Raw genomic sequence first — 14,057 nt, forward strand, 5'->3', positions numbered from 1 at the left:
TGGTATTATATCATGACATGTAGAATCATAGAGTAAGGGTAGAATTAATCACGAGTTGACCTTTGTATCTGTTTTGTAAAAAATGATGATGTAACGTCTATCACACAAAGCGATACTCTGATAATCAACGATGTAAACAAGACATTTATAGTGTTGCGACGACCAAAGTTACTCTTTTAAAAATATGTTCATGTTGTTGGTACACTTACCTTAAAAAAAAATGGAGCTGCTTAAAGCCAGTGGACACTATTGGTAATTGTCAAAGACCAGTCTTCTTACTTGCTGTATCTCAACAAATGCATAACATAACAAACCTGTGAAAATTTGAGCTCGATTGGTCGTCGGAGATGGGAGATAATAATGAGATAAAAAAACAGCCTTGCCACACGAAGTTGTGTGCTTTCAGATGCTTGATTTCGAGACCTCAAATTCTAAACTTGAGGTCTCGAAATCAAATTCGTAGAAAATTACTTCTTTCTCGAAAACTACGTCACTTCAGAGGGAGCTGTTTCTCACAGTGTTTTGTACCACCAACCTCTTCCCATTACTTGTTACAAAGTAAGATTTTCTCCTAATAAATATTTTGAGTAATTACCAATAGTGTCCACTGCCTTTAAGCATAACAAACTAATGCTAACCAGAAAAAGGTTACCTGCCTATACATGTACAATTAATGACTGGCACCCTGGGCCTAACATTATGGAGCTGCTAAGCACACAAAGTTGCTTAGTATGAAATTTCTTCCTTGATAAAAATAGGATTACTAACCAAATTTCAAACAACAGCTGAATACCAGTAACAAGCAATTGTTACTGGTATTCAGCTGTTGTTTTGCTCATCTTGAAAATCACGTGAAAATTTGGTTGGTTATCCTGTTGTTATGAAGGCAAAAATGTCATGCTAAGCAAATTTGTGTGCTTCTAGGAGCTCCATGAAATGGGGCCCAGAGAGTCTGCCACAGTTTCCGGGTTAGTCTGACCATCTGACCAAAAGTGGATCAGGCCCTCCAGCTATTGTCCAAAAGCCAGGTCAGAACTGACCGGGAGTCAAATTTGTTAAGTTTAGACTTTTTTTTAGGACACCACTCACTATGCTTTCACCCAATTCAATATTTTGTAAACCTCCCATGATTGGTTGTTTTGTTTTGAACAAACCCAACACAATGTTTGAATATTAATGTTTAACATTGTTACAAATGGTATGCCAGTTTTGCTATATAATGAATTTATGGCTTTTCATTATAGTTTTCCTGGCTCGGTTGGCAAACACTCAGGCTGAGATGTCTTGTAATAGACAAGGACATGCTTTGCAATTGTCGTAATCGTCCTACGCATCAGCCATATCCAACTATACAGCAAGATGCATGTTTTTTGATGAGCATGTATTAAGAAAGAAAACACTTTTCTAGATAAAAAGAAAACCATGAAACTTAATTGACGGTAAAATAACGAATAAATAAGCAGTCGCTTAAATCACTGTTAACAAAAAGAATACGTTGCAGTCCACAAGGCAATAAATTTAAGTGGTGCCCCATGGTTCAATTTTACGACAGTTTTCGAATTGTAAACAGAAATGCATCTGTTTGAATACCAGCATGTAAACAACAATTGAGTCACGTTTCGTTGGTAGAAATTTTGTTGAACCGTAAAGAGGCAAAATTTTATAGTCCCAGCTTTCTGTTTTGCGTGTCCAACATTTTGAGTAGCAGCTGCTCTAATAATGTCCAGTGTTAAAGGCAGTGGACACTATTGGTAGTTACTCAAAATAATTATTAGCATAAAACCTTACTTGGTAATGAGTAATGGGCGGAGAGGTTGATGGTATAAAACATTGTGAGAAACGGCTCCCTCTGAAGTGACATAGTTTTCGAGAAAGAAGTAATTTTCCACAAATTTGATTTCGAGACCTCAGATTTCGAGACCTAAGATTTAGAATTTGAGGTCTCGAAATCAACCATCTAAAAGCGCACAACTTCGTATGACAAGGGTATTTTTTTTCTTTCATTATTATCTCGCAACTTCGACGACCACTTGAGAGCAAATTTCCACAGTTTTTTTAAATTTTATGCAATATGTTGCTCGAGATACACCAAGTTAGAACACTGGTCTTTGACAGTTACCAATAGTGTTCTGTGTCTTAAGCAACGCCAACACTATTTTATGCTCTTCGTGACCACATAATATTTTGATTCAATAACTCTTACGCAGGAATTCAGACCCGAGTCCGTACCGTAGTGAATCATGTCGTTATTATATACGGCCATTATAAAATGACGGGTTATTATGGCGTACGTCATGAATGTAATTATGAAAATGAAGGATTCTCCACAACAGACTATGACCCTTTTCGAAACCACGACTTCGGCTTAAGATTCAGCTTGAGGCTCCATTTCTCTCGTGGAAACCCTTGTCGCGTATACGCAAAGCACGCGCACGTGATTGTCAAACAACCGCGGGGCCAAGCTAGTCGTAGCCTGAGCTGAATCCAAAGCCAAATCAAGTCGTTTCGAAAATGGTCTAATTAAGACAACAAAAACATAGAGAAAGGACAACAAAACTAACCTGTAAAGATTCACTTTCTTAAAAAAAAGAATAACAACAAAAGTGACTTTTTGAAATGAAATTGAATGTTGACAGGTATAGTTTTTGAGACTGCCGAAATTCTGGAACGGCTACTAATATTGGAACACACAATTTGAGAAACGTTTGTGACAGTAACGTTTCTCATATTCAAATTTTGATGATACACAATTATATGTTTCCATTACTTCTATGTGACTATTCTAAAAACAAAACTTTGTATCGAAGGCTATTATGTTTAGAACCAAGGTTTTTTATTGCAATACAATAAGATGATCACAAAGCGTTTTCCCTTTACTAAACAAGTCATTAACATCATCGGAATAAACTCAATCACTTTATATTCTGAAACACAATGTAAGTGTATCTGCCAACTTATTTTTAAGTTTTGAAGCCACGCATTAATTAAGTGAGTGTTGTGTATATTTTAAACAAAGTGCATTTGTCTCGAGTTTTTGGAGCTCGGTATTAGGTTTGTTTATGGTTCATTGTCACGGTCAAGTGAACTACAATTATTGGTGACCCGTGTCAATAGTTATTCAGACCTTTAGGCTTCATGAGTGTTGTTGTTAGTGTTTTGACATAAAATGATTGATGGTGGACTGTAGACTGGGAAATGATTAAAAATCGTCGGGAAACTGATGTCGTCGTCGCCAGGTAGAAAGAAAGCACCTCAGTCCGTAGGTCATGTTTCGAAGTCACCCGTTGCTGACCGAAGGGCGATTGTGTTGTGTGTTTGTGGACGAAGCACTCGACCCGTTTGGCGATCTGGAAATTTGCGGCTGAAACAACTGGGTGTTGTTCCCGAGCACCTTAAGAGGCAAACAAACAAAAAGTGACCACATCTCACTATTATTAACGTTATCTCTATATTTGCATTTAAGACCAAAATAAAGTATGTACTTTTGTCCGTAAAATTATAGCCGAGCGCCTTTGAGGCAAACAAAACATTGACCACATCTCATATATAAACCCTATATTTGCATTGAGACCAAAATAAAGCATTGTATTTATGTCTTTAATATCATAGAGCAAACTACTTTAATGTTAAGCCGTGTGAAAAATATGTACTTAAAGGACCAAAACATCCTGCGTCCTCCTGATTTTATCTTAACGACGTTCTTATCAATCTAGCGACATGGTCAACACTTTGATAAAGTTGGCAGTGTTCCAGGGATGGTCAAGGCGCAGTACAGAGGTCGGAAACGTGAGGTCATAAAACCCCGGACAATATGACGGGTGCCTGGATTATTATCCGGGCTCACTCTGCGCTCTGCGGCACCACCGTGGTCACCTTTAAAGGCAGTGGACACTATTGGTCATTACTCAAAATAATTATTAGCATAAAACCTTTCTTGGTAACGAGTAATGGGGAGATGTTGATAGTATAAAACATTGTGAGAAACGGCTCCCTCTGAAGTAATGTAGTTTTCGAGAAAGAAGTAATTTTCCACGTTTTTGATTTCGAGACCTCAGATTTAGAACTTGAGGTCATGAAATCAAGCATCTGAAAGCACACAACTTCGTGTGACAAGGGTGTTCTTTTCTCTCATTATTATCTCGCAACTCCGACGACCAATTTAATTCAAATTTTCACAGGTTTGTTATTTTATGCATTATGTTGAGATACACCAAGTGAGAAGACTGGTCTTTGACAATTACCAACAGAGTCCAGTGTCTTTAATGTCACCCGTAAATGACAACTATCCAACAGTACTGAAACAATATTCAAAACATTCAAATCAAACCAAAAATAATGAGATGGCAACTAAACTTAATTTTGCTTTATCTGTGTTAAAGGCATTGTACACGTTTGGTATTTGTCAAAGATCAGTGTTCTCACTTGGTGTATCCCATCAAAGCATAAAATAACAAGCCTGTGAAAATTTGGGCTCAATCGATCATCAAAGTTGCGAGAAAATGATGACAGAAAAAACACCCTTGTTGGACGAATTTGTGTGCTTTCAGATAGGAATAAAAGACTTCTAGCTATATAGAAGTCTTTTATTATTTTAGTGAGAAATTACCTCTTTTTCAAAAACTACGTTACTTCAGAGGGAGTCGTTACAGGAGTTACATTATAATGAAAACGCTCGAATGTTTAAAAACAGGTCAGACTCCATTTTGAAAAAGGAGCATGCGCTTTAAGCTGCATTGTAAGCAAAATTCGGGACTAAGTAAATAGGGCCGACTAATCTCTATTTATAGCGAGATCAGTGGTACGGCCTAGTCCAACAACCGCCCAGGTTAAAAACACCGTACTGCACAATCATGGACCATTTATCATTATCAGCAAACCTTATATTTGCTGTTCAGTGCACCGCACGCGGGTCATTGCGCCCATTGTTAAAATTATTTTTTAAAAATACAAGAGTTAGAGGTAAACTTGGCCGATATGCTGGAATGAAGGAATACTTTTTGCAACAGTTCGTTGTGGATGATTACCAGGAATAATTGGTTTCTGTGAGATTCTGTCCCCTATACCATGGAGGAATATGCATACACACTCACAGCGAACTACCGTGTACAAACTTCTTTTGATAGCGCCCTCTTTTGATGATCCTCCTCCTCCAACCCATGTTATTAAATTTTCCATTATGGAGGGGGGGGGGGGGGCAGAATTTCCGAGGTACAGATTTCCCTATGACAGAAGTTTGTACATTGTTTATAATATGCCACTGATCGACGAACATATCGATATGATAAAAAATAACATGGGCCCTTTCCGAAACCAGGACTTTGGCTTTGGACTCGGCTCAGGCTAGCATGGCCCCTACACACTCAGGACTTCAGACGAGAGAACCGAGCCTGAAGCCGTGGTTTCGAAAAGAGCCATAGTCTTGGCCACTGACGTCAGTGATCGATTGGATAGTGTAAACTATATAACCGCTACAGCGCGCCCTCGGTATATGATTTAACCAACTTGACCAATACAAACCTGTATATCGGCCTTTGGTCCCGAGTCGCATGACGGACTGACAGCGAGGGGTGAGCACGGACGACTACCAGCTTTCCCACGCTCAGACTCTGCACTGGGAGATCTACTCCTTGAAGACGTCTCCAGCATCCGTGGTGACATCTTCGTACGAGTTGTCTCTTCAACCAACTCGCAGTCGCTCACCTTCCGTAGCTGCGGTAGTGGAGGACTGTGGTTACGGTGGAGAAGCCCCATTTTGCCACGAAGATCTTGATAGATATTTGTAGGTTTGTCTTCTCTTGGCGAAACATGCGGAGATGATTCCATTGAGCTACAGGAGCTCATGGCATCTGGTCCTGACTGCAAACAAACGCAAACTGTGTTTTATTAAAAGTAATTCATGCTATACTCAACGAAAATGGTAGTCAATTATTGTGAACGCAAAGCCATTGTGGATGTCCTCTTTTCTTACGCAGACGAAGTTATACCATACATGTCAATGTTCTCAATTCACATTCTTGTTATCTTGGCAGAGGGTGTCCCAAAAATGTTCTCATCTCACACTCTTATAAGTTTCCTATTGGCAGAAGGTGTCCCAAAAATGTTCCTGTTCTAACACTCTCATCCTCAGGGTATAGAGTGTCCCCAAATGTTCTCATACTCATGCACTATTTTCCTCTTGGCAGAGGGTGTCCCAAAAATGTTCTTTTTCCCTACATAAGTAGGCCTACCCCATAAAATCATTATGAAATTCCAAGCACACAATGAACTTAGATGGAGTGGGTGGGTGGGTACTATACCAAAATGTCAAGGACCAACATTAACGGACGACATGGTAATGGGTCATGGTTTTCTTACCAACCTCTTCTTGTTGGTCTAATGAAAACTCCTCACCAATCTCCTCATCTTCCGGTAGGCTTGGTAGAGACGAGCAGCTTGAACACTTCTGCACGAACTCCTCCATGCATTGAACCACGGTGGAAGGGAATTTCTCGTGGAAGGTTTCTGGGCTTCTGCTCCGGCTTCGAGAGACGCGTTGGCTCGGCGCAGATCTCGTCTCTCGTTTTGCTGTTCGTCCTCGACTTTGAGAGCGGGGCTTCGTGGATGTCCTGTAGCACCCGGAGTTCGTTTGTGTGTTCATTTGACGTCCCACATGATGTCTGTCCTTGTGGGACTGTGCAAAATGCATCACCCCTTGAAATTGTTCCAAATTTATTGGAGGTTTTCTCGCATCGACGTAAGTCGCGTAAGCATCCTCCACGGACGTGGAAGAATTGGTTGTCTCCAATGCAATAAGCGAGGCGGCCACAGCAGCTCGACACACATCGTGGGCGATTTCTGTAACAGCCTTTGAATTTTCGCGGGCTTCTTTAGCCAGAGTGTCTATCACCAAAGACCTGTATCTTGCTTCAGAAGCACGCTGTAGTACTGAATCAGCAATAGCGGCTATATCGAGTGCATTGGAGAAGGCCTGGATAAACCCCGGAGTTCCTTGGTCAGGGTTGGGAACGGGACTCGTAGTCGATGACGGAGTAGTACAAGTAGACTTATCAGCAGATTGGGTTGAGGCTTGATGGTGAAGATTATCTGCAGTGTCTGTTTTGTCACGTCTTGCTGACCCAAGACCATTCTTGGTATCTGTTTGATTACCGGGCGTTGGAGGCTCCATTCTGACATTTAGAATAAAGAATAATTTGTGTAACACAAATAGCCCAAAGTTCATTAGATTGTATTTTGCATGTTATTTTCCATGGTGTGTCATATAGTCCCACTTCGCAGTTATAAACAAAGTTTCTTTTGGGATCGGACAAGTGAATTAAAATCCGCTTTTTAGGTCAGAAAAGAGGAAAAGTAGAAAATGCATTTTCACACACAAAAAATTGAATCTGCTTTTCAGTATAGCAGAAAAGTAGAAAAAAAAACCAGAAAAGTTCATAAAAGGTCCACAAAATCTGCTTTTCATCTATTCTGATACCAGAATGTTCTGCTTTTAAGCAGGCCATTTTTCGCCCTCCATACTTATTATGACCTGAACGGAAAAAATTGTGGAATTTCAAATTTTTCATTTTAGTTTTACACTAAACAGGCAACATGGGGGGGGGGGGGGGGGGTAACGCTGTACTACTACACTGCACAAGGAACACTTTGGCACAATAATTGGCTTCGGCACTTGCAGAAGTGACATATTAATTCTAGCTGATGCAACCTGCAACCAACTATCCCCGACCCGAGAACATAAAGAGAAAACTGAAGAAGAAAAAAACATAACGACGAACAGAAATGTGAATTAACTTCCTGCATACACGTTCGATTGAGCAACTCACCGTGTTGGACGTTCCTATCAAACCCTTACCAACGATCACACAACTGCACCACAAATTCACCCATATTCAGACATTGCCAACAAAACATTAAACGGCACTAAAATGATCGATCTAACCCCGTTCGCGCGTTGTGGAAGACGCCCGAAGATAGCGTGACGCCACCCTCACGCGTACAAATCTCAGTCACACGGACAGCAGGACGTTGTTTTATGATGGCCTGTAATCCCCAACCTGTTCCGCGCATGGGGACCACAATCAGTACATTTTGACTGACTGCGGGAATGATTTCAGGGACCTCTCGCACGAGAACGGGACTTACTTAAGTCAAGCAGGACTTTTGCAAGTGAGCGTCTTCCGTGTCACATTTTGCTCCAGTTTATGATGTTTGGTGTTGTTGTCCAAGTTGAACCAGATTTTTTTTAAAATATAAACCACTACCTGATAGCCTTTGTCGACGTGTACACACTAGTGGTACTATAGGTGAGACGTTGAACACACCATGTAACTTTTCACCAATCGGAACGTAAGCCGCTATGCCCTTTAGCCGAGTGAGGGCGGTAGACATTTTTAACAGTGTGATGCCCAATTTATGCTTGGCAACTTTCTCCTATCAGCAAAAATGACCAGGATTGTTTTTGGCCGATAACCTTGTTACAAATGGTAAGCATATTTTTGTTTTTCAGCTACATAAAATTAGGCCCATGTGACATGCCCCCCTCCCCAATTATGTTATTGCGCCTGCAATTGCCTCCCCTCCATGTAAAAATGTCTTCTTTAAAAAAAAAAATTTTTTTGTAAGTAACACAAAACACAATCTTGAAGATTGATGGTAGAAAGCTTACTTGCTGATGCTGTAGTTTTTGAGAACTGAGTAAAACAATGTCATGAAAATACATTTTACATTCTAAAATAATTTGTGTGACCTGTTTTACCTATTTTACCAATTTCTCAAACACTACAGCAAGGTTTTAGCCAGAATTTGGTAAAAGGGTGTCCAAATTTGCTGGAAATTTTAAAACTGGGTGTCCAAAATGTTCACTTACAATAAGTTTACATGCAAAATGACAGATGAAACAGGGTGTCCAAATTAAAAACAGGGTGTCCAGTAGACACCCAGACACCACTCTGGCTAACACTATGCACTACAGCATCTACAGCAAGTAATATTTAAGTAAGGTAGGCTTTCTACCATCATTATCTTCAAACTGTGTGCGTTTATTGTGTTTTCCTGCAAAAAGTACCCCTCCTTCTGAGTATCTTTGTATTTTGTAGAATGGCCCCTGAACCATTGGATTGCCCAGTTACAGGAGTCCAGCTAAGTTACTGTGATTGGCAAAATGTAGGCCTACCACAATCTACTGCAATTCTTGCAATTCTTGCATGGAGATAAACAAATAGTTAGTTTATTAGGCACAGAAGTGATGGACACACACTTTCTCAAACGATCTGTTTTGTTTTTATTACAAAGTTTGATTTCACAGTTTACCACTGCATCTTGAAACCAAGTAACGTCCGCTGTACAAGAAATAATCACTATCACTAAATACTGCACCTCCAACAAGTATAACACTCTCTAAAACAATAAACAACAAGATAAGAAAACTTGCACCAAATAAAATCCTATAATTTCTATAACTATTATTTCGCTTTTTTTTCTCTGAACCAAAGGCCTTCATTTAAAGGAACATTACAGAAGAGGTTTTCACCAACAAAACAGTTTCTGGCAGTGCAATCACTTTATGTAATCCACCATAAACATAAACTGACAAATCTGTAGGAGTTTGAGATCAATCGGCCATCTGGGTCACACAAATTGATCACACATTTTGCATGACGACTTTACACCAAAAAATTGACTAAAACGCTCACTGAGCGATAAACTCCAAACAGGAAAATAGTTTTATTTATTTCTCATCTAATATGACATTTCAGCAGAAATATTTCAAGGGATGTTTTCTACTCTCATCATCATCATGAGATGGTGTAAATTTTATGTAAATCTGTGTTCTTCACGATTTGTTTTCTTACCAATTCTGTAATGTTCCTTTGATAGTCCACCTTGACTATCGGGTTATGTAAACATTCATCGATTACACATAATTTCTTTGATTTGATTCAACTTGGTTTCAGTCAGTAAAAGCTAATTATCTTTTTTAATTAAATAAAAGCTGAAATCTGCCCTCAACTGGCTAGCGCAGGGACGACAAATTCAAGGTTTTGAAAATAGAGAACCTGAACATGTAAATCATTTTAAAGGGGCGGAGTACAAATTTGTTATCTAATGAAGAGGATACTCTCCTTAGATGTTCATGCAATCATTTTACTTCTTGTTTTTGGCAAAGTGCATGTAATGCAATCTTTGCCATTACGGCAAATTTGAAAACATGTTTTGGGAAAAATATGTGTGAATTTAAATGCGTGTTATGAAAATGAATGAGCTTTTGCTGAAATTGGCCGAGAAAACCTATAATAATAAGACAAAAATTGTAATCAATCATGTCACCCTATTTTGATTGAAGTTGATTTAAAAAAAAAAATGAAAACTGGCATTGACCATTTGTAAATAAATCGATATACACCCGCAGTTTGAGCTTTGAAATATTTACTCTGTAAATCTCGGCAATTATAGTTTAACACTTTAAAAACCTACCCTAAACTTGTTTTATATTGCACAAAAATTCAATGTAAAATAAGGCAAATGTTATCCATATTGGATATAAAGCTAATTTCAGTATTCATCACAACAAATTGCATTGGCCCTTTGATATTTTTAGAAATAATTTATACAGTTCTTGATTTATTGTCTGCTAACAACTTGCATAACCAATCTTTCATGAGAAAAAAACATTTACAAGCTGAGTTCTGAAAGTTAAAAATTCTGTATTAAATCAACATTATATACACATCACAACGCACAATATATACAAACTTAGTATAGTAGCAAATGTTCACATTATTTCTGATAAAATATATGATCCTCTTTTATAAAGTGAAAATAATTTCAATTTATTAAATTAGAAAATGTCTGTTCTTTTGTTGTTAATCCAGGGAAGGTTAAGTGTTTAAAATTGTGGCAATGGGTGTAAAACATCAAATTCATTGGACTAGAAACCAATGATCAGAGTCTACCTTTAGTATTTGTCGAAGACCAGTATTCTCACTTGGTTTAACCCAACTTACAAACAAAAAAATCTCTGAACTTTTGAACTCAATTGGTCATCACAGTTGCAAAAGAATAATGAAAGAAAAAACGTCCTTGCTACACAAATTTGTGTGCTTTCAGATGCATAAAAAAGACTTCAGGCATGAAGCCTTTTTATATTTGAGCGAGAAATTACCTCTTACTCCAAAACTTTCTCAAAGGCCTTTTCTTGTCTGGGCGGCTATGGCTGTTGCTGAGCAGCCTATGATTTAATGCATGTCACCATGGTGATGAAGCCACAGCAATAGCCAGTTCGTACACAACCTCGGATTTGGTACACTGAACTGAATGAGTGCAATAAAGGTTCATTGGTTCACACACAGAATTTGGGCGGAATACATGGTTTATGTTCATGTTGTTATGTCACATTAAAATTTCCCAGGGAGGCAAGTCAGAGCATTGCTATAATAGCAAGCCAGCGGAAATAAGAAAACGTGGCCCACGTTCAAAAATATGCTTACCACAAAAAGGAGTTACCGGTCATAATACTCATGCAATGTACATTACTACTTACTGGTTCCCCGTAAATTTGTGACGAGCAAATCAATGTACTAACAATATTCACTAGCATACAGCTCTGTAAAATTTACCCATGCGCCCGATTGTATTCTGGAATCTATATCTGCTATAATATGGATTTAGCACCGATCCCAACACAAGCAGTTTTAAACAAAGAATCCTTGGTTATGCTGATCTTTAGTTTATAAGATAGCGAAAATAAGCCAAAATATAGTCAGTGTTGTTTAAAGTTTTACGTGGTGTGGCTAATGGGAGACTTTCCAAAGCTAGGTGGTAGCAGACTTACCGGGTAAATTTCCACTGTTTACGTAGTTCTCAACATGCGCTTAATTATGAGAACAATGGCTTTACCGGGTAAGTCTGCTGCCACCTATTGTCACAGAAAGTCTCCTATAAGAAGTAACTACCAACTATAACTAATAAACTTGTTGTTACAACTATGTGTACATCTGCTTTGGGAGGAGTGTTGGCTCTAAAAAAAGCTGTTTATGTAGGTCTTATCACGCTGGTTCTTTTCAAAGTAAACACGCCTTCCTCTCAAAAGAGTTCTAAATATGAAAATATAATTCCCAAAAAATAAAAAGAAGAAGAAGCTGTAATGGCATAATTTTGTTTTTAAAAATTTTAAATCTAGCATTTCTTGAAAACATTAGTCAAGAAAAATAGTTGTTTTTAAAAATATTTCACTAAATTGCACAAATTATAGTGTCTGTTATCTATAAACTCTATTTTTTTAATAATTTAAGCAAATAGTAAGGTTCTCTATAAATAATAGTTATAACTAGATTTGTTCATAGATTTTACTTTTTCTATTAAGTGCAAATCAAATTCACAGTAAGCATAACAAAATATTTGAATGCAATGCAAACAGAACGCTGAGTGTCTGCGTCTAATAACTTGCCACAAACAAAAACACATTTTTCACAGCTATAAATAAGTTAAATTAAAGACACTTGATTCATTTTCTTAATTTCTTTTCCTTTGGCATTGTCGCATAAAACCTTTTAAGAAAGACAAAGGGAGGGCCCAGCTCAGCCACTTTGCCATGTTTTTTAAATATTTTTTTTAAAACACGTTATTTATGTCTATTTTGAAAACACATCTGCATCATCTATGCTTCCTACAACGCCCACAGGGCACAATGTAACTATGGGCATAGATTTGGGGCATGCTAATTTGATGGACGTCAAATTTGTAACATTTAGGAATCTTTTTCAACATGTGACAGTATACAAACAGGTTTGCCCTCAACTTGCTCAGTTACTAGCAAACATGACCCGGGCCCAATTTCATGGCTCTGCTTACCGTAAGCACAGAATCAGCGCTTACGGAAGCAGGGAATTCTGTGCTTACGGCAAGCGTATTTCACGAGTTAGCGGCGAATTTTGGCTTCTGCGCGTGCGTACTCCACGTTAATAGGCATTCTACGCTTACAAGGCTAGCACAGAATCTCGGCGCTTGCACGTAAGCGGGGAATCGTGATCGTAAGCACAGAATTCGGCGGTAAGCAGAGCCATGAAATTGGGCCCTGATAGCTTGTCATTTCATTAGTCAGACAGCTTTTTTTTACAAGGTCTGCACTTCATTGGGTTCCTTTTCAACACGCCATGGATAATATTATTACATGAATGGAACACTTTGTCTTTTGATACCACAAACTTCTGAGCCAAATTTCAAAGAGCACCACATTCTTTTTAACACATACTTCCTGGTTACCCTTTTTACATTTATGCAGATCTATGAAATTGGTTTGTGGTTCTACTTATGAAAGATCACAGTGACACAAACAACCAGAGACCACATTATTACTTTCAAAGTTCTTATAAAGTGAGACAACAACGTTAATGGACTGTCACAATACAAACATATCTGACTAGTACCCACAGTTTGGCTGGTTGTTTTCTCCTGAGAGCATGGCATTTTATCGGCTGACGAACACAGGACCTTTTTGGTGGGGATGGCTTGACGGTCCAGTTGTCAGCTCCTTCTTTGGATGAATTTTGTCCGAGAATAATCCTGGCTGGACGTTGGTTTCCGTAGTGTAACACACTCTGACATCCTACGTGGTCCCAATTTTATGGAGTTGCTTTAAGCAGAAAATATTGCTCAACAATTTTTGTTTGCTAAGCAGAAATGAGCAGGATACCAGTCACAAGTTGTACATGTGACATGGTAGTTTGGCCAGTCACCTTGATTTTGTTGTGCTTAGCTAGCTTTTTGTGATTAAAGCAGCTCTATGAAGGGCCCAGGGGCTAGTCCGGGGTATACGATGTTAACTCCAGAATGGAAACCTCTTCTGAGGTGATGCCTTGCTTTTCTTGCTCCCTGCTTTCCTTCCCTCTTGCCTGGTTAGCTGCTTCTTCAGGTGTTGATCCAGAAGTTGGTGGATATCGATCTGAAGAATATGAATTCAAATACATCATGGTAACTTAACGACACTGGACACTATTGGTAATTGCCAAAGACTGGTCTTCTCACTTAGTGTGTCTCAATAACTGCATAAAATAACAAACCTG

The 14,057-nt window shown here is 38.6% G+C and overlaps 3 protein-coding genes across 5 annotated transcripts in view; 1 reads left to right on the forward strand and 2 right to left on the reverse strand.

The window, feature by feature from the left end:
• Positions 1 to 14,057, forward strand: part of LOC139938154 (uncharacterized) — a 313,018-nt gene that overhangs the window by 276,875 nt on the left and 22,086 nt on the right. The window lies entirely within an intron of this gene.
• LOC139939039 (uncharacterized) lies at positions 1,819 to 7,941 on the reverse strand. The gene is made up of 4 exons (XM_071934753.1): positions 7,821 to 7,941; positions 6,359 to 7,166; positions 5,518 to 5,856; positions 1,819 to 3,391 (listed from the first exon to the last, which is right to left on the reverse strand). The coding sequence occupies exons 2-4, from the start codon at positions 7,163 to 7,165 to the stop codon at positions 3,278 to 3,280; spliced, it is 1,260 nt and encodes a 419-aa protein (XP_071790854.1). The 5' UTR covers position 7,166; positions 7,821 to 7,941; the 3' UTR covers positions 1,819 to 3,277.
• The window catches only part of LOC139938153 (uncharacterized), a 42,757-nt gene continuing 37,971 nt past the window's right edge, over positions 9,272 to 14,057 (reverse strand). For all 3 annotated transcript variants that reach the window (XM_071933536.1, XM_071933534.1, XM_071933535.1), the window contains one exon: positions 9,272 to 13,936. In XM_071933536.1, the coding sequence (XP_071789637.1) occupies positions 13,814 to 13,936 (123 nt within the window). In that variant the 3' untranslated portion in view covers positions 9,272 to 13,813. The remainder of the gene's footprint in view (positions 13,937 to 14,057) is intronic.

This window comes from Asterias amurensis, chromosome 6 (assembly GCF_032118995.1).
Source record: "Asterias amurensis chromosome 6, ASM3211899v1".
Lineage (NCBI taxonomy): Eukaryota > Metazoa > Echinodermata > Asteroidea > Forcipulatida > Asteriidae > Asterias > Asterias amurensis.